Source organism: Ambystoma mexicanum, chromosome 5p, assembly GCF_040938575.1.
Source record: "Ambystoma mexicanum isolate Mex_15411 chromosome 5p, UKY_AmexF1_1, whole genome shotgun sequence".
NCBI lineage: Eukaryota > Metazoa > Chordata > Amphibia > Caudata > Ambystomatidae > Ambystoma > Ambystoma mexicanum.
The window spans coordinates 519,605,483-519,631,259 of record NC_090930.1 but is presented as its reverse complement, the minus strand read 5'-3'; the positions used below and the strand labels follow the sequence as shown (position 1 = coordinate 519,631,259).

At 43.3% G+C, this 25,777-nt stretch overlaps 1 protein-coding gene across 1 annotated transcript in view; it reads left to right on the top strand.

Annotated features, from left to right (window-relative positions):
- Positions 1-25,777, top strand: part of RPS6KA6 (ribosomal protein S6 kinase A6) — a 905,586-nt gene that overhangs the window by 269,326 nt on the left and 610,483 nt on the right. Inside the window, exons 5-6 of the mRNA XM_069612921.1 lie at positions 1,744-1,824; positions 23,626-23,705. Of these exons, the coding sequence (XP_069469022.1) occupies positions 1,744-1,824; positions 23,626-23,705 (161 nt within the window). The remainder of the gene's footprint in view (positions 1-1,743; positions 1,825-23,625; positions 23,706-25,777) is intronic.

The following is a 25,777-nucleotide window of genomic DNA, read 5'->3' as shown; positions in this document are numbered from 1 at the left end:
CAACCCACACCGAAGGCTAAACAGCCTTGGTCTTTTTCTCTCAGTACAAAATCACACATCAGGCTGTCTTTTGTTTTAACTAGGAACTCAAACTTCTCGGACATCATGACATCATGATCATGTGATCCCACACACAGTAGTCAATCCAAATGATTAGGTGATGTCCATCTTGACATGGTGAAATACCTCTCACGATCCTCCATGATTTTATTGAGAGAAATCTCTGCATTGTCACTCTTATTCAAATAACTTGAAAACTATTTGTTGCTGAAACAGATCTTTCTTAAACAACCAGCCGTACAACAAATGTTGCCTAATATCATTAACTTAAAAATACAAATTCTTGTGTTAATACCCTTGTGGCCCGTCTGAGAATTGGTCAATTGCCAAACAGAGGTGCCCCCTTAAAAACAAATTCTAATCACTGCATGATTGTCATTAAACATAATTCTGCCCTAGTGGGCCTCAGACATTCAAAATGATTCTTAGTTAACTACATACAGCCACCTTGCTGAACCCTACATATTGCTGAAAATACTCACACCACAAATATCTTAGGGTGTAGTTCACATTAATTACATGTCAATATGTAGTATGGGTATTTCATAGATTGGGCATGTATATTTGCTAACCTGCCAATGCTGTCCCATCCAATTTGACTGAGGACAAATCTAACAACTCTCAATGGGCCAGATAACCTTACAAATAACATGTTTAATCAGCATGGGATGTAACGCGTGGCATTTAAAGTTCTGTTCTTCAACTAATGCTCTTCTGTAAGTCCATATTGGTTATTTGTTGTATGGAACAACTTTCAAAATGAATTTGTAGTTTTGTACCATCAGAGACTGAGTGCGGGGTTACTTTTCTGTTAGTCAGATTTCTGTGGAATGAGATATTGGTCTTCTGAATACTGGCTGCAGGTTTTGTCACAAAGTTTGGCGGTGGTCGACAACCGCATCCCAGGAACGCTCATAAGGAGGCTTTGTTTTCTTGCCACGTTCTTTTGCCACCCGCTAGAATGAGGTAGAGCGCTGCAGCAAATAGAAAACATTTTTGTTGATATATATCCTGGATTGATTGGTTGAACCTTGAGTGATGCTAGGAACTTTCACCTGAAGGTCATCATACTGCTGGGTTATGTCAGTTGTACAAATCACAATTTCTAACTATGCTCCACTTTCCCATCATAGTGCAAACCTTTGCATTCAAGTTTACATGCAGAGTTAGACCCCAAGACCAATTGGTCTCAATCCGAGTTGGTTGGTAACCTATGTTGGACTAGATGAGTGCTCTTCACTTTTCTCCTGTGTGTGGAAAGAAAGTGGCATTGTGAGTTTAGGCTGTCTATTGAACACAAAAAAGTTAGCAGTCTGTCATTTGCTTAGGCAAATGTGGCAAATTGGTTTAGTTGATCATGGCAAAATAGATTTTACATGTCAATGAGGTACAACAGCAGGCCCTGGAATATGGTGAAGTCATTTTGATTTGAGTGAGACCAGACTAGGAAAGAAAGGGAGTTTGTTAATGTGTTGCCCTCAATTGAGCAATGCGTTAAATTACTCTTACACATGTATTTATTTATTCTACTGCATAAACAACTAATAAAGGTCTGCTCATAAATCACATAAGCCATTTAAAAACACAATCCATGTCTTGTAGGGCAACGATTTACACATGCATTTTATTATATACTCGTTCCCCATGACTAATTCATGACCACAGTGTAATTATTTTTTTCAGTTCGAGATCGAGTTCGTACAAAGATGGAACGGGATATACTTGTAGAAGTAAACCATCCATTTATCGTCAAATTGCACTATGGTTAGTTTGAAGAATTTTGTTAAATGCTTGAATTAATCATATAGAAATAGTAAAATGCTCATGCTATGAGAAAATCAATGTTCGTTTTAGCTGATTTCTGTGCACTCAGTGCATTCTTAACTTGCATTCTTTTACTATTGATGACCTATATGCACTACTGAAAGAGCATTGTTTTTTGTTAATATTGGAGAAATTATGTTTCTCTTACAACCAGTAATAAATTATTCCAGAATGTAGTTTATTGCTGTTCTACCTTTTATTCTGTTGCCATTAAAATCCACCCTCCCAATTCATTCAAAACATCCGTTGGAGATCGAGTTATTTAGTAGTAGAATTTTAAAATGCCATCCTTCATGCAGCATTTCCAGTTGTAATATGCAACCATTTTCTCCAATGTAAATTGCACTGGTCTGAAATGACAGTCAATTACCTATGAGTTTCTGTATGCTTTATTGCAAAGGTGGGTGTTTTTTTGTTTGTTTTTGTTTTTTGTTTTTAGAACATGTATGATCTGTATTCCATTTTTTTTGTTTGTAACCATGCTTTCTCTTTCTGTTTTTAAATTGAAAACTCTTTGCATCTTGCTGGAGTTCATGGTCACCCGGAGCACCATCTTCCTATTAGCCATTTGTCTTGGGATCATTAAAGTATATCCCACATGTTAATGTATGATGCCAAATTATGGCTTGATTAATCGACAGTATGAATACTTTCAGGGGACTGTCCCCTGGAAGTCATCTGGAAGACTGTTTGTTTTATATCTGTTCTTCAGTTAGTTGTGAGCAACAAATGCTTGCAGAGGGAAGAAGACTGACTTGCACACACTCTGTCTAGACTCACACCTGGCATCTAATGTGCTTCCGATTGGGACCTCCCGGATGACATGATGGAGGTATTGCTTTCGGCCAGGCGGTCTGCAACCAAATCCCTGTACCGTTGGCGTAAGTTTTGCGACTGGTGCAGAGGACACGATGTAGATCCTTTTCAGTGCTCCATTCCCATGGTTCTGTCTTTCTTGCTTTCTTTGGCCAACAGTTTTCAAGTAGGTACCATTAAAGGTTATCTGGTGGCGCTGTCTAGCTTCAAGCGCTCGTCTGAAGAATGTTTTTTTAAATATTCCTTTGATTTCCCAATTTCTAAAGGGGCTCACTAATGTGTTCCTGCCGTCCCCGTTTCAGGTGCCGGTATGGGATCTGAATTTGGTCTTGAAAGTCCTGATGGGTTCTCCATTTTAACCTTTGCACTCTTGTCCTTTGAGACTGTTGTCTTTCAAGACGGTTTTCTTGGTTGCGGTTACATCTGCTCGCAGAGTGAGTGAATTACTGGCACTTTCATCTAAGCCACCCTTTACTGTGTTCCACAAGGATAGGGTTGTACTGAGGGTACAAGGTAGTGACTGAGTTTCAATTAAGCCAGATAGTGGTTCTTCCTGCTTTCTATCCACCTCCTCATCCTGGTAAGGAAGAGGAGCGGCTCCAATGGTTGGACCCTAGGGGAGCACTGTGCTTTTATATTTCTTGGATGTCCAGGGTCAGAGTGGATGATCAACTCTTTATGGGGTATGCTGGACACTTACTGGGCCAGGCTGTTACCAAACAGATCTTGTCTAGGTGGATTATCCTCACCATTACTGAATGTTACAGATTTTTGGGCAAGCCCTGCAGCGGGGAGTTCCTATTAGGAATATTTGTGATGCAGCTACATGGGCTTCTAGCCACACCTTTGTCAAACATTACTCCCTGAATACGCTCCATGGTCAAGATATGGCCTTTGGTAAAGTGGTTTTATTTATTTATTCAAATTTTTAAAGCGCACATCAGCCCAGGGGCATTGTGGCTCTGTTACAGATAAAAAACATCAAACTGGTTACAGTGGAAGGCAGATGGTTACAAGGCAATTTTCATTACAAGATAAAGCATGCATATACTGGTATTACAGACACATATCGTAGCAGAACGGATGAGGGCAGGTGCAGGTTAAAGAAGGTAATGGTTAATTGAATAGTGTAGTTTTGAGAGATTTGTGAAAGGAGTACAGCGAGGGTTCTGCTCTGAGTGAGTTGGGGAGAGCATTCCAAAGCTTAGGTGTTACGTGGGGGAAGCCAATGCCGCCGGCTTTGGCTCTTCTTACAGTGGGTACTCGAAGTTGATTAGCGTGGTTCTTTATTCTGCCATCTGATTGGGTATTCTAAATTCTTCTCCTTCCTCCAATTTCTGGTACTGCTTTGGGAGTCTGTCAAAGATGTGGTATACATTGGAGGACACAATCAATTCGAAGAACAAGTTACTTTCCAACTGGTAAAATTTTTCGACTGGATGTTCCTCCAAAGTATTCCACATCGCCCTCCCAGTCTGCCCCTCTGGAGAATTTCATATGCTATTGCAGCTTGCGTTCCCTCAAGGCTATGTGCAGTCAAGCAGGCATTGTGTACGAGCATGTCACACATTATGGAGGAAAAACCCTAAACTGAGGCTACAGTCGCTGTGCGTTCTATTTATAACATCCGGCGACGTCCCCTCGATGGAGGGCTTCGAGGGACATCGACACGACGCCATTGATGCAGGACGGCCTCTGCTAAAAAATGTCCGAAGTAGTACAGCTGTGGACATTACATGTCAAAGATGTGGAATACGTTGGAGGAACATCCAGTCGAAAGAACGTTACCAGTTGGTAAGTAACTTTTTCTTGTGTCGCAACTTATTTTTGATGTTGTTGTACGTGTCTTTTCTACAAAGCTGGTTCCCAATCCTGTAAAGAAAAATGTACACAATGCATGCCCCAGTTTGGTTTTTCAGATCGGAGTGTTATTTTATTTTTGTAAAAGTTGCTGGATACTTTAACTGGAAGTATTTCTCTCAGGCCTTTCCAGCTACTTAGGGTATATATTGTAATTGTAGATGGGGTGCTAACATTGCACATTTCCTTGCAAGTGTAATTTTTCAAATCTTGTGCGCAGGCTGCAGTTCGCATGTTCAATTTTAAATGTAAAGTTTTGCATTGCATATTTTCTTTCGTATTGATTTCCTTCCAGTTTTTAGTCTTTTGCGGGTGGAAATCCCACTGGCTAAGAGCATTATTTTGTTTTATTGATCAAGCTCTGTAGCACTTTAACTCTTTGTGTTGTGTAGCCCCTCTGTTGCTTGATGATAACTTTTGTCTTTTCCTGCTAATCAACCAAGGAATTCAATGTTCAGTCCAGGGAGAACAAGTGTAATTTTCCTGCCTCCTCTTTGAGTCATGGGTTTGACTTGACTGTTGGAAACAAATGGCAAAAAAGCCTGAGCAGCCATACTTTGTTGCTGTGGTGATCTAGTCTTTGTAGTTACAAGGAGACGGTTAATTGACAAGCTCACCTCATGCCGTATCCGGTAATGTTTGTACCATATGCTTTGCCGCAGACACAAGTTCTCTGCTGCACTTTGTTTTTGTTTGCATCTGTCCCCAAATCACATACATCTTAAAATCTGTTCGAGAAATGAAGAGTAATCAAAAGCTTGATGTTAGCTACTTTTTTGGCTTTCTTTGCAACTATGGCTGTCCTGAGGACTTCCTGATGCTTACTACAAAATATTAATGGGAAACTCCCTCGCTAATCTGAGGCCTGAGGGTACACATTTGATCTCCAGCCACCATTTTTCTGTTTGGAGCATTTTCTTCATCACCAGAGGTTTTCATTGGGAGCAACTGATGAGGTGATTTGATGCTGTGGGAAACCTCTTTGATTCAATGTGTGACTGGCTCGATTTTGAAAAATCTTTGATTTACAAAACCCATGTGAAAAGAACCAATTGGGGGCGAAAAATAATTGCATTGATTTCTGGACCTATCAGTGCCTTCTCTTGCCTGGTGCTTTACTATGTATTTTAAAAAAATGTTTTACCCTATGTGCACCTATATTGCTGAATGATGTCAGGGAGCCCGATTAACAGTATCCCTGTAGACTGCTCACAACTGACCAAAGCAAGAACCACAAATGTTTCAAATCAGAAGATGTATTTCATCAGCAGGCCTTACTTCCACTGCATTACATCCTGATCTATCCTTCCCTTGGAGCATGGCTCTGCTAAAAGACTGACTGCAACCTTGATCGTCCGTGCCTTTGTGAGAGCCCAGCCGGAAGGATGACTGTTGTGCCAATAATGGTGGGAAGAGAGATTCTGGTCATGTTTGCAAATAATGCTGTTCAGATTTCCAGGATGGTCTCTAGTGTCTGCAGTTTATTGGCACAACATGAGGTATTTTGTCAGGATAGGCAACTTGTATTCGAGGATTCTACAGGCAGACAGAAGAGCCAATAAGCAAGGTTTGTTCACTTTGGGTGGGGTCAACCTTATTAATATTATACAAAAAGAAGTGTAACAATTCGAAAGTGCCTATCTGAATGGATATCCTAACTAGCAAACAATAACATACCATATTATTTAATTAACATATACTTACATTTTATTACTCACATGTAGTGAAAATTCTCAATAAAAACAATCATAAAAAAAGATAACATCACATAAAACAATTGCAAAAGTAAAAAAGCAACACAAGTATATCTGTATAAGTGGATCCTAATGGTACGATTTTTCTAAGGTCAATAACAGTGTCAACAATTCACACTCGGATCTTTAAGCCACAGAGGAATCTGGCTGGTTCATATTCTTTGATGTATTCAATAGGTTCCCAACTTTCACAAGTTTCTGTCCCTTAGACACACGGAATGTAGGACATTCTTCAGGAGAATAAAATGTCTTTTGTCGATTGTATTAAAAAAAGCTTCTAACATTGAGGGGATACCCTGCAGGTCAAAAAAGAAGGCACTAATTAGTACCACATTTCTCTATATAGGTCATTTTAATTTAACCATTTAATAACCCTAACCTCCAAAGGTGCAAGGTATATTATTAATCACATACCTCTCTGTCTCGTGGGATAATTGTCCCGGAGTCTCTTAAACCTTTAAATTGGATTATAAATGGCAGGTTCCAATTGATAGCAGAATTATTGCCTTTGTTTTCCTCTAGCTCCCAACCTAGTGCATAATAGATAATCAGACTTAGATGTTTCTAATGTCAAAAATGTCACCCTAACTCACTTAATTGAAAACATGAGAAAGGGAGAATTCTTACCCAATATTGGCTGGGTCTTCAATTGTCCGCTTATTGTAAAACACCTAAAGACACCCAAAATAGTTCAGGAATAATGCTTGTTGTTATCTGAAAATAAAACAAACAAGCCATAACATTTGTCAGCTATGGAGGTATGTAGCGGTACCCCATTCCTAACGTGGATGTCCAGAATCCTACTTATTTGCATATGAAAATGGTTTTCTCCACTCTATTCTTCTAATCCTCGCAGTGGAGTAATGTGCAGTACAGGCAAAGCCACTCTTCTTAGGGTCTATCGAGCCTGATAAAAAACCAAAAAGACAAAGAGCTCCCACCTGTAGGTTAAATAATTGAATATCTATTCACTCTGTTTTATGGCCCCTATTTTAAAAGATGGCCTCTGAATACTCACATGGGCTTTCCTTTAGTTGTAAGCCACGCTTTCTTTAAATGGAACTCCTTCTGTTTAACAGCACGAAAATGCTGCGAATGAAAATTCTGCACTTTTTATGACGTTACCGCGTGATCACGTCATGACGTTATCGCGTAGGCGTAAAAAAACCTCAGAAAACATGTGGCACAACAGCGGAGTAATGCTCCCATTTTAGTACCCTGGGAGTTGAAGTCCCAAGTGTGTAATAACCCTGAGGGACATCTGAAAAGGGCAAATATCCTCCCAAGTGTCTAGATGCTTTTTTTTTAAATAGCCTGCTCAATTTTATTTTGTTACATATGATGTTACATGCCGGAGAATCCTATCTTACTATTCACATGCAATATTCATAATGGCCTCAATTCCATATCAGTCTTCCCAGGATGCCAAAAGGAAAATGACTCCTTAGTATGGTACCAGCCTATATTTTATGAAGGATACACCTCACTGGCAGTACTCTACGTTACCAATAATTGTCTTTTGAACGTTCCAGGACACTCGGAGTTGGTTAAACAGGTCTTAAGGAATAATCGAAGTTTCATTACATAGTGCAGGCGTTATCTCATGGAGCATCTACATATAGAACAAATATAGCATCTCTGGTGTGGAAACCATTGGTCTCTACTAATGTATACATACACACATATCACTACAACCACTTGATCAAATTTCTCCCTTATGATGTAATCCCAGGGTATGTGGAGTCATCAATACCCTGCAACGCTTTATACAACAATTATGTGTGGACTCAAAACAGATGGAAACCATCCACTATTCCAACAGATACTTCATAATGATTGCAGTTCAGTTTCTACTGGCCAAGGATGATCCAGCACCTAAAAGTTATTTTATGCGTTGTGCCATTCCACATTTTCTTTAAGGCCTTGGATATGGCTTTTTGCCAAATCAATTTCTATTCCAAATGTAGCAATTTTTTATTGATCTCTATTTGTGAATTACCTTTAATATGTTTAAGTATCACCCATTTGAAATCATTACAACCATGTTTTTTTTCCAAAAAATGTTTTACAAGGGGAGCCTGTTCTACTTTGTTTTTTATACAACTTTTGTGCTCAATCATCCTTGTCTTACATTTTCTGTTAGTCTTGCCTATATAGATCTTCTGGCAAGGACATTTGATTAGGAAAATTACATTACTGGTGTTACAGTTTGTCTGTTCAGAGTTTCCACATTTTATCCGAACCCAAATCTACTTTCTGAGTTTTAGTCGTTTGGGTGCACATTACACAAGTGCCACATGGATAGTGACCTAAAACTGGGGGAAGACCCCATAGGTTGGTCTGTTGTTGTTTTTTCTTTTTGTTGAGTATATCATTTCGAGGGGACTGGGTCCTCCGACGTATTCCATATCTATGACAGGTAATCACCACAGCTGTGCTGCTTCGGAAACTTCTTTCTGCGTCCTGCGTCAATGACATTGATGCGTCGTCGTCGAGGACCTCGTCCGACGTCATCCGATGTGATAAGTAGGACGCACGACACCCGTAGCCACAGTTCCGTTTTTTCCACGAACGTGTTGCTTCGTGAATCTCGGTTACGCCTCGACTCTTTGGAGTTCTGTTCTTCTCGGTTCTTCGAACCTGTTCGTTTTTGTGAGAAAATCCTTCGTAAGAAGATGTCTTCTACTTCGTCTTTGACCCTGCGTCCGGGCTTCAAGAAGTGCGGGGAGTGTGGGTCCAAGATGTCGGTGACGGACTCGCACTACCCCTGCCTCTGGTGCCTCGGGGAGGCCCACGACACGGATGACTGTATCGACTGCCAGTCGCTCACGTCCAAAGCCTTACGGGAATTTAAGAAGTTGTCGGTAGGTCGGGTGTCCAAGCCCCGGAAGTCGAAGTCTGCGGGGCTTTCGACGGATGATTCGAGAGGTGACTCTCCGCGTCGTCGTCGGAAGCCTCGTGGGTCTCCTTCCAGGAGTCGGTCTCGCCACTCCTCGTCCTCTTCGAGGCATTCTCGGAAGCGCCGACAGCGGTAGTCTTCCAGGTCCTCTTCTGAGGACTCTGCCCGGCACTTCGCTTACCCCACCAGCCGTGCGACGCCGGAGGAATGGGCTTCCTTCGGCAAGAAAATGCTGGCGATTCTCGAGTTGCAGGGTACTAAGCCGTCCGCGCCCCCGAGTGAGGTCGGCCGTGAGAGGTCGAGAGATGCCGCTCGCAAGAGTGGTCAGCACGAGTCACGGGAGAGGTCCCGTTCGGACGAGGGGACTCGTTCTCGACATACCCGTTCCAGGTCCCGGTCTTCGACGCGTTTGAGACCGTGTGCACCTGTGATGTCTTTGAGGAAGACATCGACGCCTGAGGCGTCGAGGGCGTCGACAGGCTTTCTCGAGGCTCCGGCTCCGAGGAAGTCATTGAAGCCGTCGACGCTCAGGTCGTTGAAGGACACGCTCTGAGCTCTGGCTTCGAGGACTGTGTCGACGCCGTCGGTGCTGGCGGCGCTGCATCTGACGTCGACGCCGATTTACTCGATGTCAACGCCGATGCGTGTTCTCTCGACGCCGGCGCCGATTCACTCGCCGCCTTTCGAGGCCGGGGTGTCGGAGGTACCCCGTGGCACAGGGGAACCCCCTGGAAAGGCTCTGGTTAAGAGCAAGCACTCTCGGGTGCCTTCTATTCACCACTTGGAATATATTTCGGAGGTGGATGAGGATTCTGATGGCCTGGTTCCTAGTCAGGTTCCAGATGAGATGGTCTCGGACCATAGCCAATTTGACGATTTGAGGCAGTCACTGCATGATGCCAGTGGACTGGACACCTCTCCGGAGGTGGAGTTTTGTAGGCCTGAGCCTGGCTCTCATGCCGATTCCTCGTACCGGCGCCTTATGGCTAGGGTCTCTGAGTACTTGGGGAGTTTGTGCAGGATGATCTCACGGACCTCCTTGATGTTGGTCCCCCAACTGACCCGGTACTGCCATTTCATATGGCTCTACAGAGAAGGGTGGCGGCGGCTTGGACTGCTCCGGAGAGTCTCCCGGCGGTGGGCAGGTCCTTGTCGCGAAAATACCATCCAGCCAGTAGCGACCCCTGCTACTTGACCAGACACCCCACTCCGGAGAGTTTGGTGGTGCAGGCAGCCACGGCCTCGGCAAAGCAGGCGTCGTACCCTACCATCCCTCCTGATAGGGACGACAAACGTTTTGATGGCTGGGCGAAGAAAGTGTTTTCTTCGGGTGGTATGGCGCTTCAGGCGGCCAACTCCATATGTGCCTTGTCTCGTTTCACACACACACTGTGGAACTGTGTTGCGTTAGCGGCTGAACATATTCCCGAAGGGGACGAACGGGATGGTTTCCTTGCTATGGTCCAGGATGGTAAGGATGCCATGTGTGAGTCCGTTCAGTCGGGTTTGGACATGGCTGAATGCGTCAGCAGGTCCATGGCGGCGAGCACCGTGATACGCAGGTTTGCGTGGTTGCGGAAGTCGGGGTTTGCTCCTGATGTGCAGTCCCGGCTCCTCAACATGCCCTTTGACGGTGAACACCTTTTTGGCAGCAAGGCTGACGAGAGCCTTGAGAGGTTGCAGACCTCCAAAGCTGCAGCGAAGTCGTTGGGCGCTGCAGTTCGCCAACCTCTGCCTTTTCGTCCTAGGGGACAGCAATGGAGGGGTGGTTCCTTTCGCTATTACTCATCCTTCAGTAAAGCGAGAGGAGCTAGCAGTCAAAGAGGCCAATGCAGGGGTACCAGAGGTGGACGACAGGGTACCCGTGGTGCCAAGGCCGCCCGGGCAGTTGCCTCTTTGCCCTCAGGTAACGCAGTAGCCGCTACCACTCAGTCATGAGGCCATGTCCCATGGTTTGCCGGTTGGGGGAAGGCTGGCGCAGCATAGAGTGGCGTGCCATTACTTCAGATGTTGGGTTCTGGAGATCATAACCCCCGGCTACGGTCTTCCCTTTCGGCAGAGGCCTCGCGACAATCCACCAGGGAGCCTCTCTTTGAAGAGTCTGGATCCGCTCCTTGTGCAGGAAATTCAAGCCCTGCTGGAGAAAGGCGCCATAGAACTGGTGCCTGTAGCGGAGAGGAACAAGGGATGGTATTCCCCTTATTTTTTGATTTTGAAGAAAGACGGGGATTGAGACCCATCATGGACTTGCGCGGTTTGAACAAACTCCTCAGGAAGGACAAGTTCAAGATGGTTACTCTCTCTCATGTCCTCCAGGCCCTTCAGCTTCAGGACTGGTTGGTGTCTCTCGACCTCAAGGATGCTTACTTCCATGTGCCGATCCATCCCAAGCACAAGAAGTACCTGAGGTTCGCGGTTGGCGACTCGCACTTTCAGTTTCGGGTCCTGACGTTCGGATTGACCTCCGCCCGAGGGTTTTCACCAAGCTCATGGTGGTGGTGGCGCATCTCAGGCAAGGGGGGGGATTCACGTCTACCCCTACCTGGACGATTGGTTGATCAGGGCACGCTCTCCCGAGCAGGTCCTGGATCATCTGTCAGTCACCTGCCACTCCCTTCACAGGCTGGGCTTCTCCCTCAATTTAAAGAAGTCCCATTTGACGCCAACACAGCGGCTCCAGTACATCGGAGCAGTGCTCGACACTTCCCTGGGGCAGTGTTTTCCTCCCCAGGTGAGGGCTCTTCACATTAAGCAGATGGTGCACAAGTTTCAGCATGCCCAGACGCTCCCAGCGTTCGAGTTCTTGAGGTTGCTCGGCCTCATGGCATCCTGCATTCTTCTGGTGCCAGAGGCTCGCCTGCGGATGAGATCTTTGCAGTGGGCACTCAAGATGCAATGGTCGCAGTCCTCCGGCATGATGTCGGACCCGGTTCAGGTGCCGTCCTCGGTCGCCCAGGACCTTCTGTGGTGGGCCGTAGAAGGCAACTTGAGGAAGGGTTTTGGCTTCCCTGGCCGGAGGTGACGATCGTGACGGATGCATCCCTCATGGGATGGGGAGCTCATGCCAACGAGCTGACAGTCAGCGGTCGTTGGTCTCTGTTGGAGTCCAGACTCCATATTAATCTGTTGGAACTGAGGGCCGTCAGGCTAGCCCTGAAGGCTTTTCTGGCGATTGTGCGAGGAAAGAATGTCCTGATCCTGACGGACAACACAGTGGCCATGCACTACCTCAACAAAAAGGGGGGGGGGCAGGGTTACTTCCTTTGTGCAGGGAGGCGATACAGCTCGAGTTCTGGGCCATCCAGCAGGAAGTTTCGATCTCGGCAGTTCATCTGGCCGGAGACGAAAACGCGACGGCGGATGCTCTGAGCAGGCAGAGCACGATCTCTCACGAGTGGGAGTTGGCTCAGGAGATTCTCCTGGAGATCTTCGCCCTTTGGGAGACCCCTCAAATGGATCTCTTCGCCTCCAGTGTCAACTGGAAGTGCGAGAGGTTCTGCTCGCGGGAATTTCCTCCAAAAGGAGCCTTAGGAGACGCGTTCCTGGTGGAGTGGTCATTCCCACTGCTGTACGCGTTTCCTCCAGTCCCCGTCATCCCGCAAGTGCTGCGGAGGTTACGGAAGTTCGGTTCCCGCATGATCCTCATTGCTCCGGCGTGGGCTCGGAGGACGTGGTACCCGGACCTTCTCGACTTGTCCATCTGTCCTCCATGTCGTCTTCCCTACCGAGACGATCTGCTCTCACGGGAGGGGGGGGTCAGGTTCTCCATCCAGAGGTCCGATCCCTCAACCTTCACGCTTGGCTTCTGAAAGGTTGAGGTATAAGGATTGGGACCTCCCTAAAGACGTGATGGAGGTGTTGCTCTCGGCCTGACGGCCAGCAACTAAGTCTCTGTACCGTTGCCGTTGGCGTAAATTCTGCGACTGGTGCAGAGTTCAGAATGTGGATCCTTTTGCATGTGACATCCCCATGGTTCTGTCCTTTTTACTTTCTTTGGCCCACAGGGGCTTGCAACTGGGTACCATTAAAGGTTACCTGGCAGCGCTGTCCATCTTTAAGCGCTCGTCTGAAGAGTGTTCCTACTTTAAAATCCCTTTAATTTCACAGTTTCTGAAGGGCTCACTAATGTGTTCCCTCCGTCACCTTTCCTGGTGCCCGGTTGGGATTTAAACCTTGTTCTCAGGTTTCTAACGGGTGCTCCCTTTGAGCCTTTGCACTCTTGTCCTTTGAGACTGTTGACTCTTAAAACTGTATTTTTAGTTGCGGTCACTTCCCCTCGCAGAGTGAGTGAGTTACAGGCACTTTCAGTTAAGCCTCCCTTCACTGTTTTCCATAAGGACAGAGTTGTCCTTAGAGTCCGTCCTTCTTTTCTTCCGAAGGTAGTGACGGAATTTCATTTGGCCCAGAAGGTTGTTCTTCCGGCATTCTATCCTCCTCCACATTCTGGTAAGGAAGAGGAGAGGCTCCATAGGCTTGATCCTAGGAGAGCTTTAAGCTTCTATGTTTCACGCATGTCCCGGGTCAGAGTGGACGATCAAGTATTTATTGGTTACTCTGGAAAGCGTTTGGGGACAAGCTGTGACGGAACAGACTTTGTCTCGCTGGATTATTTTGGCCATCTCTGAGTGTTACCGCTTGGCGTGTAAGGACCCACCGGCTGGCTTGCGGACCCATTCTACCAGGGGTATGGCTGCATCTACTGCCCTGCAGAGGGGTGTTCCTATTCGCAACATCTGTGATGCAGCCACCTGGGCTTCAGTACATGCATTTGTACGTCACTATTCCCTCGATTCCATCCGAGGACAGGATCTGGCCTTTGGCAAGGCGGTCCTTTGCTCTATTTGATTGGCAATTCTAAATTTTGATTCTAAATTCTTCCCCTCCTCCTTGCTCTTGTACTGCTTTGGGAGTCGGTCATAGATATGGAATACGTCGGAGGACCCAATCCCCTCGAAGAACAAGTTACTTTCTTACCTGGTAACGTTCTTTCGATGGGATGGTCTGACGACGTATTCCATATCGCTCTCTCCCTACCTTCCCCGCTGCAGAATTTCTTTTGCGATTGCAGCTTACGTTCCTCAAGGCTTTGTGTCTGACTGGCAGTAGACTAATGTCACACGTTCTGGGGGACAAAACTACAACTGAGGCTACGGTCGTCGTGCGTCCTACTTATCACATCGGATGACGTTGGATGTCGGAGGAGGTCCTCGACGACGGCGCATCGACGTCATCGACGCAGGATGCAGACGCCGAAAAAAGTTTCCGAAGCAGCACCGCTGTGGTGATTACCTGTCATAGATATGGAATACGTCGTCGGACCATCCCATCGAAAGAACGTTACCAGGTAAGAAAGTAACTTCTTCTTCTCATGACTAGATTTCGTACAGTGGTACTCTTCTTGAATGCTACAAGTGGTCTACCTGCTTCTTTTGTCATGATTTTTTTCCAATTTCTATTGATGATGCTTTTGATTTTGTATGATAGATTACTAAATGTGTTCACAAACACAAGAGGTGTCTCTTTTGGCGTATTGTCTCCTTGTATTTGTTTGCCCAGTAAAGCTTTGCGATTATTATTAAACACTCTTTTAGCTGCTCGCTTGACCATGGGTGCAGGGTACTCTCGATGTACCAATTTATCAATAAGATTATTCGCTCTTCTTTCATAGGATTTGTTGGTACTGCTGTTCTTTTTCAAGCACAAAAAATGCCTGAATGGCAAGTTATTTTTCACATGCTGGGCATGATGGCTGCTAAAGTGCAGTAATGCATTCTTGTCGGTATCTTTAGTATATGGCCTTACTAACAAACGTCCTTGGTCATGATATATACAAATATCTAAATAGTGTACTTGTTCATGACTGGTGTCGCTAGTAAATTTCAAGTATCTATTTTGTTGGTTCAATCACTTGACACAAGCGTGTGCTTCTTCCTCATTCCCTTTCCAGATGACGAAAACGTCATCTATATAGCATAGCCAACAGACTATATTGCCTTGAAATGGGTTCAAATTGGTGTACACTACGGTTTCCTCGAACATATTGACATATAGATTGGCCACATTCATTCATTAAATTCCACCCTAAATTCAAAGGGGTTGTGGTACTAGGATATCACAAAATAGAGTCCCTTGTCAAGCACATCTTCTTCTTCCTTGGATAAGTGGACAGCAGAGAGCTTTACTACCAGCCCCTGTGGCTGCGTGTCTGCTCTGCATCCGTTCTGGTGCCCATTGCCTCCGTTTGCCGCCCCTTCCTAAAAAAGACTGACGTTGATTCTGTCCTCTTCTGTTGTTACCTCCTAGGTCCTCTCCCTCGATTCATGTGTGTGTCTCTACTCGTACTCTGGGCCTTAGCTCCTTGCTCATTGTATTCCTCATACTCATTGGAACCCCCATCGCTAGAGCTGTATGAGGTTACGAAAACACACTCTGCAGTTTTGCTTTGAATTGGGTCTTGATTCTCCAAATTTATAGTCTTTACTGATGTACCCACATGCTTTCTCATGTGTGAAATTTTGTATATCTTTTTTCATTCTTTTCACACGTTCTGAGATTGTTTGTTTGAAAATCCTGCATTTCTTTTAGATGTTTCTCTAGGCCCTTTTTGGATGCCTCCATGTCAAAATTTTTCTTCATTTCATCATCTAGATTTTTTGAATCAATTTCTATCTTTTTAGCTGTTTCTTGTGCTGTTTCTATGATTAGTATCAGCCAATCACGGCCACATTTGTTAGCAATATAGCTCCATTTCAACTTAAATTCTGGATCATCTAGAAATAGCCTGGGTTCATTCCTGACAGTCAGACCTTGGGGTAATGCTTGGTTTTTGACATATTCCAGCATAATGATAGCATGTAACTCCATGGAGTAAGAAGTTGTGAACCCCCCCACTGTGGATCAAGCCGATTTGAGAATAGTGTTTTCAGAGACCAATAGGGTCTCGGTGGCACACGTGGTTATTTACACTTCCTCCCCCTATTGCTAGTGCATAACGGTATCGGACAACAGGGAGCCTCAACTATGGCTTCAGACAAATGTTTAGCATACAATGATGAATATGTACGCTAAACGTATGGAATCATTGCCCATTGTGGGCTTGAATAAAGATTTGGATGCTCTTAGTAAAGATGACCAATGGGATGAACTCGTGCAAATGAGGAAAAGATTTATTCGCAGCGAGTTACATGCTATCATTATGCTGTAATATGTCAAAAACCAAGCATTACTCCAAGGTCTGACTGTCCGGAACGAACCAAGGCTATTTCTAGATAATCCAGAATTTAAGTTGAAATGGAGCTATATTGCTAACAAATGTGGCCGTGATTTGCTGATACTAATCATAGAAACAGCACAAGAAACAGCTAAAAAGATAGAAATTGATTTAAAAAATCTACAGGATGAAATGAAGTAAAAATTAGACTTTGAGGCATTCAAAAAGGGCCTAGAGAAACATCTAAAAGAAATGCAGGATTTTCAAACAGAAACAATCTCGGTACGTGTGAAAAGAATGAAAAAAGATATACAAAATTTCACACATGAGAAAGCATTTGGGTACATCAGTAAAGACTATAAATTTGGAGAATCAAGACCCAATTCAAAGCAAAAACGCAGAGTACGTTTTCGTGACACCTCATACAGCTCTAGTGATGGGGGTTCTACTGAGTATGAGGAATACAACGAGCAAGGAGCTAATGCTGAGGGTACGAGTGGAGATGCACATGAATCGAGGGAGAGGACCTAGAGGCAACAACAGAAGAGAACAGAATCAATGTCAGTATTTTTTAGGAAGGGACGGCAATCGGAGACAATGGGCATCAGAACGGATGCAGACACGCAGCCACAGGGGCTGGTAAGAAATCTCTCTGCTGTCCACTTATCCAAGGAAAAAGATGTGCTTAACAAGGGACTCAATTTTGTGATATCCAAGTACCACAACCCCTTTGAATTTAGGGTGGAATTCAATAATTTTATGCGCAAGGTACACCTAAGGGATTTTTTTGACAACAGCCCTTTTAACAAAGGGGAATATTGTAGTGGTCTCAGCAATCCTTCCATGTTTTGTGCTCCCTCTAGTACTTATTCCCCAGAATCTTTGGTCTTTGCGAGAAAAGTAATGGAGGAGGTAAATATTTTAGAATCCAAAGGGATTCCACATCACTCAAACCTCAGTAAATCAGAACAAATTATTTTGAAAAATCTAGAGACCAATGAAAAGGTCATTATTCGCCAAGCTGATAAAGGCAGTGCCTTCGTAATTATTAAACAGAACTGATTATATTGAGCAATGTGTGAACCTCCTATCTGATGGATCGCACTATCGGAAAATAGACAAAGACCCCAGTAACGACTTAATCCTCATAATCAAGAAGAAAGTGACTAGAGCAGTTGACCTCCATATGATTAGTAAACAAGAAGGAGAGTACTTGATCAGAGAGAATGGTAGAATACATGTATTCTACATTCTCCCTAAGATGCACAAGAACCTGACAAAACCCCCTGGGAGATCCATTGTCTCTGGTGTTAACTCTGTTGGAGCCACTTTCCAAATTTGTGGACTACTACTTGAGACCCTTTATTCCCAATATGAAAAGTTACATAAAAGATACCATGGATGCCATCAATAGGATTGAAGGCAATGCATTCAACCCAAATGAAAATCTATTGATGTGCTTAGATGTCCAAGCCCTCTATACCAATATACCCCAATTAGCAACATTAGAGGTTGATGAGGAGACTCTACTTATGAGAGAAGATCAGCATCCTGTATCTAATTCCTTCATAAAATGGTGCACTGAAATGGCACTTACTAATAACTTTTTTCCGTTCATGGGTCAATTCTATAAACAGATTGAGGGTACAGCAATGGGGGCAGCCATGGCTCCCAATGTGGCCAATCTATATGTCAATATGTTCGAGGAAACAGTAGTGTGCACCAATTTGAACCCATTTCAAGACAATGTAGTATGTTGGCTATGCTATATAGATGACGTTTTCGTCATCTGGAAAGGGAATGAGGAAGAAGCACAAGCTTTTGTCAAGTGGTTGAACCAACAAAATAGGCATTTCAAATTTACTAGCGACACCAGTAATGAACAAGTACACTATTTAGATATTTGTATACATCATGACCAAGGAAGTTTGTTAGTAAGGCCATATACTAAAGATACCGACAAGAATGCATTACTGCACTTTAGCAGCCAGCATGTGAAAAATAACTTGCCATTCAGGCAATTTTTGCGCTAGAAAAAGAACAGCAGTACTAACAAATCCTATGAAAGAGGAGCGAATAATCTTATTGATAAATTGGTACAACGAGAGTACCCTGCACCCATGGTCAAGCGAGCTTCTAAAAGAGCATTTAATAATAATCACAAAGCTTTACTGGACAAACAAATACAAGGAGACGATAAGACAAAAGAGACACCTCTTGTGTTTGTGAACACATTTAGTAATCTATCATACAAAATCAAAAGCATCATCAATAGAAATTGGAAAAAAATGACAGAAGAAGCAGGTAGACCACTTGTAGCATTCAAGAAGAGTAGCACTGTATGAAATCTAGTTGTGAGAAATGATATAGTCAACAAAAAGAACAAACGGACCAACCTATGGGGTCTTCCCCCGGTTTTAGGTCAATATCCATGTGGCAATTGTGTAATGTGCACCCAAATGACTAAAACCTAGAATGTAGATTTGGGTTTGGATAAAATGTGGAAACTCGGTGAACAGACAAACTGTAACACCAGTAATGTAATTTACCTAATCAAATGTCCTTGCCGGAAGACCTATATAGGCAAGACTAACAGAAAATGTAAGACAAGGATGATTGAGCACAAAAGTTGTATAAAAAACAAAGTCGAACAGACTTCCCTTGTAAAACATTTTTGGGAAAAAAAATGGTTGTAATGATTTCGAATGGGTGATACTTAAACATATTAAAGGTCATTCACAAATAGACATCAATAAAAAATTGCTACATTTGGAAAAATAATGTTTTTTGTTTCAAATATCGATATCCAACGCCTTAACGAAAATGTGGAATGGCACAACGCATAAAATAACTTTGAGGTGCTGGATCATCCTTGGGCAATAGAAACTGAACTGCAATCATTATGAAGTGTCTGTTGGAATAGTGGACGGTTTCCATCTGTTTTGAGTCCACGCATAATTGATATATAAAGCGTTGCAGGGTATTGATGACTCCACATACCCAGGGATTACATCATAAGGGAGAAATTTGATCAAGTGGCGGTAGTGATGAGTGTATGTATACATTAGTAGACACCAATGGTTTCCACACCAGATATGTTATATTTGTTCTATATGTAGATGCTCCATGAGAACGCCTGCACTATGTAATGAAACTTCGATTATCCCATAAGACTGAATACCTGTTTAACCAACCTCTTTGAGTCTCCTGGAACGTTCAAAACACTATTATTGGTAACATAGAGTACTGCCAGTGAGGTGTATCCTTCATAAAATATAGGCTGCTACCCATACTAAGGAGTCCTTATCCTTTTGGCATCCTGGGAAGACAGATATGGGATTGAGTCCATTATGAATATTGCATGTGAATAGTAAGATAGGATTCTCCGGCATCTAACATCTGTAACTAAATTAAGCAGGGTTAGTTCAAAAAAGCATTTAGACACTTGGGAGGATATTTCCCCGTTTCCGATGTCCCTCAGTGTTATTATACACTTGGGACTTCAATTCCCAGTGTACTAAAATGGGAGCATTACTCCGCCGTTGTGCCACATGTTTTCCGACGGTTTTTTACGCATATGCAATGACGTCATGACGATAAGTGATGACGTCATGATGCGATCACTCAGTGACATCATAAACAGTACAGAATGTACAACTGCAGCATTTTCGTGCTGGTAAACAGGAGTTCCATTTAAAGAAAGTGTGGCTTACAACTAAAGGAAAGCCCATGTGAGTATTCAGAGGCTATTTTTTAAAATAGGGGCCATAAGACAGTGACTACTTATTCAATTAATAATAATTTCGCATTTATATAGCACTATGAACCCTCAGGTATCTGAGTGCTGCTTATTATTACCCACGGTGTGTGGTGCTCATTTATCGACATCGGAAGGATGAAAGGCTGAGTTTGGCCCTGCCGGGATTCGAACCTGCGTTAGCATGGTCTGCACTGATGTCAAAGCGAGCGCTCTACTTGCTCTGCCACTTGACCGGCGTTATTTTACCTAGAGGTGGGGGCTCTTTGTCTTTTTGGGTTTTGTATCCGGCTGGATAGACCCTAAGAAGAGTGGTTTTGCCTGTACTGCACATTACTCCACCGGGAGGATTAGAAGAATAGAGTGGAGAAAACCATTTTCATATGCAAGTAAGTGGGATTCTGGACATCCACGTTAGGAATGGGGTACCTCTACATACCTCCCTAGCTGACAAATGTTGTGGCTTGTTTGTTTTATTTGCGGATAACAAGCAGTATTCCTGGACTATTTTGGGTGTCTTTAGACCAGTAACACCCAGTAGGTGTTTTACAATAAGAAGACTATTGAAGACCCAGCCAATATTGGGTAAAACTTCCCCCTTTCTCGTGGTTTTAATTAAGTGAGTTAGGGTGACATTTTTGACATTAGAAACATCTAAGTCTGATTATCTATTATGCACTAGGTTGGGAGCTAGAGGAAAACAAAGGCAATAATTCTGCAATCATTTGGAACCTGCCATTTATAAACCAATTTAAAGGTTTAAGAGACTCCGGGACAATTATCCCACGAGACAGAGGTGTATGATTAATAATAGGAAGTCATTCTCCTGGTGGAAGACTTAACTTTATTTAGCATTCTTCGATTTAAGCTATGGGATAGAATATTATTTGACGTAGGGCTGGGTGGATTTATATCAATACATTTTCTAAATCAATATAGCATATGACAATATCTTTAACATCGAGATATATATACATAGATATACATTATTACATATACTACCATTTTTTAATTTACATTTGTTGACACAGCTGTGTGTATTCTCAAACAGGAAGAGAAACCCTGTATGTTCACTTTATTTTGATCATTTCCTTATAAATACAGGTGTGTGTGCCATCTTGCATGTAGTTGGCTTACATTTGAGCATTTAACCCACATAACCAATAGCGAGATCCCATTCAACCCAAAATTATCGAGGTATGACCTTTGGTCCATATCGCTAGCCCCAATTTGACAACCTTCTGACACTTCCTTGGGTTGTTGCAGAGAAACCCCTCAAAGAGTTGGGGATAGATTTCTTTGTGGTATATAAAAATAAAAGTTTATAACCAAAGCCATGTCACTTCTTGGCCCGTCTCATACTTCTACACCCTTACACGACCCTAAGAACATTTCTGGGACAATGAACTATTGCTATAGAACTTGATGGCCCCTTGGACTGCACCCTTATGATGGGCCACTATTTTTAACACTTAATAAATGGTTATTTTCATTTTTATCTATTGTTTCTCCTGAAATTTACCCTTTCCATTCCTTTGTTGGGTTTTTTGTTGATAAGTTCAGAATACTTTTACCCCTCTTTTTAGCACCACAGCCCTCCTTTTTTTCTCTTTTCAATGGGGTTGTTTAATCAATTATTTGTTGTAACCTCGTTTATATGAAACCTTTCACCAACCGCAATCATGAAACACAATTATCCATAAAACATAAAACAGGTGTACTTAAGTTCCTAATGTAATCTCAGGTTGCCCGATACATTTTTAAAATCTCAATATTAAGGGAAATAGAAGTACCAGAAAACATACATTGCCAAATAGTTAATAGTCAAAATCTCTCAGAGCATTAGTAAATTTGCCAAAGAACTGGTGATGAATATCTAAATGAGTATATGCTTTAGTGTCTCATTCGTCAGATCTTGCTTACAGTAACAATAACAAGAACAATATGGTTGTGCATGTTCCTGATATTCATTTCCCTTGTTAAAACCAAATGAAATCTAAATCTAGGAAAATATTGTTTCCATTTCTCATTTGGAAATTTTCGATTGGTATGGTGTGGCAACTTACTCAGCTTGTTATGTTCTTTGGCCAGTTCCTGGTGAAGCTTATATTTCGCTAATGGGACTGCTGTTTCCCGATTCCCCTAGCATCCTTGAGTTCTGAAACTCTTCAGAAAGGCAGATGCAGGGGAATCTCTGAGAGCCTTTGGCTAGGCTTTGTTTCTGTGTAGCTCTATTTCGGTCTTTTGGAAACCGCTTCTATTGCTTTTTTTATTTCACTGTGCCATAGACTTCCTCTACAGCGATGAATTGATCAACTTTATTTCATGGTCACTTTCTCAGTATTGTCCATCTGTTATAAAGCCTGGTTGAAATATTTAAGCACTACAACCTAAATGCGGTCTCTTCATTCTGAAAGCATTCTGCTTAGGTAGAACATATCATTCACATACTAAGTATCTATGGTATTTAGAAAAAAGAGGGGGTGAGGCGCGCACTTAGTTCCCAGCTTTGTGTACCTTCTACAGTTCAGTTGCTCTTTTCCTCCAAGCGCGTTCATGCCTCTTGCAATCTTCAGGGAGGCAGTCTGTTCAGGTGTTGCTGATTAGTACCAATTTTGGCCTCAGGGAATTCTGGTAGCTGTAGTCAATGCTGGTACCCAGGAACCAACTCCCCTCCAATTGCACAATATAAATCCCACGGTGGGAGGAGGGTGGAAAACCAGCATTATGGCTCTTCTATGACACCTGACTGAACTGCAGAAGGTACACAAAGCTGGGAACTAGAGTGCACGCCCCACCCCCTCTTTTTTTCTAAGTATCTACGGTATACCACTTTGGCATCTGCAGTCTTTCCTGACTGCCTCTCCATATTATTCAGGATCAGGTCTCTCTGCGCTGGTATTTTAATGCAATTGTGACATGTAAATAAGGCCAGGGGGGACAGTTCTTTCTGTAGCCATCAAGTAATGGTTTGGGCTTCATGTAATATTTTTGTTTACCAGGAAAACCTTTTGTGTATTATACATATTTTTAAGCTTGAAACTTCCTATGAGTTTATTCAGATTTATTGGCATTGGAATTCACTTCATATGCTTTGTTTACAGGAGTGATCTTTGACATTCTTACCAAAGTAACATTTTCTGACACATTTTTAAATCTAATTTTATTGAAAGAAATGTCAATCTTGTATCTGATATCATTCATAGTTTTCAATAATATAATCCAAAACATGTCCAAAAATGATATGACCAGAGAGAAAAATATACTTAGTTTGTAATGTGATGTTTTGATATTCCACCTGAGCGTGCATAGGCAATGTATATTTCCAGCTGAACTTATCATTCATTCTGTATTTATTGCTGAAATACAACTTAAAATATCTTCATTTTGTACAGTTGTGTCATGACAAGGAAATAATTATAATGGATTGTTCTTTAAAAATCAGCATTTCAGACCGAAGGGAAGCTCTATTTAATATTGGATTTTCTCAGGGGAGGAGATGTGTTCACACGATTATCCAAAGAGGTATGTACCAGAATATTAATTGACTCAATTATTTGCATACATGTTTTTGATTTGTTCTTACCTCTGATCCAGAGATGTGTTAATTAGCATCTCTGTGCGTTGTTGCCAGGGAGGTGAATGTTGTAAGGAAAGTATGTAGACTGCATAGTTCTTATATAACATTGCTCTTGATTAACTCAATGTCAATTTTCAAAATATCGTATTGATTGCGCATAAGCGACATAAGTTTCTAAGTACACTGTTTAATACTTGGATTAAGGCATTTCTTTGAAGCAGTGCAGTTTCTCAGTTGCTTTTCAATTAACTTCTTTTGCGGCCTGTCGTAGGGTTGCCTGGGACAAGGGAACCAAGAAGTTTTGTTAGCATTCAAAACCTTCCATTACATAGTGGCCAACGTAAAGTAAAAGTGAGGTCCAAACACAATTTTTAGTATGGCTGTTCTACGATGTTGGGCCTCTGTGATCCTGTGAAAACTCTACAATGTCCCCCCCCACCCCAGTTAACCAGGTGCTCCTGGGCCTCCCCAACCCGCCCCAGGCTCTTGAATGTCTGGTTTGTTTTGTCACCCCTTCTCAGTTCTGTGTTGCAAGCTATAGTAGGGTTTCCAGAATCGTCCTTGTTTGTCTAGTCCCAGGCTTTGAAGGGTCCCGTACTCCAATACGCGCCCTGCCAAATAGTCCTGTTAGCAGATGGGTCAGTAGGAGTAGCTGGCACGGAGCGCTAGAGAAGAGTCTCCCTTGATGTATGCCTTAACCAGGGTCTATCCTGCTTCTTATTCCATTGCTTGTCTGATTTTATTGTAGTCTCCCTGGCACACTTTCATTCTCCCTCTTACCGTCTAGTCCTGCTTAGGGCTGACCTTTCCCACTGATATCTTCCTTTCCTGTCTGCCTTTGCTGGGACTGTTCTCCATCTCCTCAGTCCCACCTTTACCACTTCAGTTTACCACCTCCTGCTCTGTTGTACCTCCTTCCCTTCCTGATGCCTCACCCTTTTCTCTTAATGCCTCCACCTCCTTTGCACTGACTTTAGCTCCCGATGTTGTCCCCTCCAAACTACCACTTTCTCTTGGCTTGATCACCTGTGGGCTACTACTTCCTCCTCCTGTGGTTAGCACTCCCGCCTCTTCCATTATTCCAAACTCCACCCCTACTCTATCACTTTCACCACCAGATGTTGCAACCTCCTTTTGCCCCTGTGGGTCGTAGCACCTCCTCCTGACTACCCCACTCTCCTCTTAATATTGCCACCTCTTCCTGCACCTTGGGCCTTACCACCTCCTCCCTCTATCTGTTAGCTTTCACCACCTCCTGTCTTCCACTGCTATCACCTCTCCAAGTACTTCCATCTCTATATGCTCTCCTTTCTCCAGCTCTCCACAATCTCCAGTCACCTTAAAACTCCAGCCTCCTGCTCTTCGATGCCACACTGGCCGACTTGAGTCTTTGCTTCTTATAGTGCTCTCCTTTGCCCCCCCTGGTTGGGCTTATGGTGAGGGTCTGCCGTTGTGCTTTGTAATGAGGGCGGGGGTGGTAGTGGCTGTGGCTCCTCCTTGTAATTGATCTCTTTGGGCTTATCGGGCCGGACCAAGCTTTCACATTGCCTGTCTGCCATCTTGGATTGTACTCTCTCTCTCGCTCTCTATGGGGCAAAGGTTTCCTGTTCCCTCGGTGTGTGAATGTGTGCAGAGCAAAGTCTTACTAAGTTGTTTAAACTCTCTGAATATCTACAGAATATTGTCCTTCAGTGAATTTGCAACATTGTATCTCCAGTGAGAGAAAACTCTGCCAGGGGGCGGTCTATTGTTTTCTGTGACACACAGGGAAGCCACACGCTGGCAATATTGTTTCCAACAGTCAGTTCTCCAGAAGTTGCATGCAAAGAAACTGGGGGTAGGGGACCTGCACACATCCAACAGTGTAGGGTCTCTCTGGCTCCCAGAGCTGATCACTGGGGCTAGGCAATGATTTCTGGCATCTGGTTGAATTGTGATGCTATCAGAACAAACGCTGCTAACCTGGGGTGGATGAAATGTGTTCTGCTGGTATGTAAGTGTTATGTCGCTGAGACTT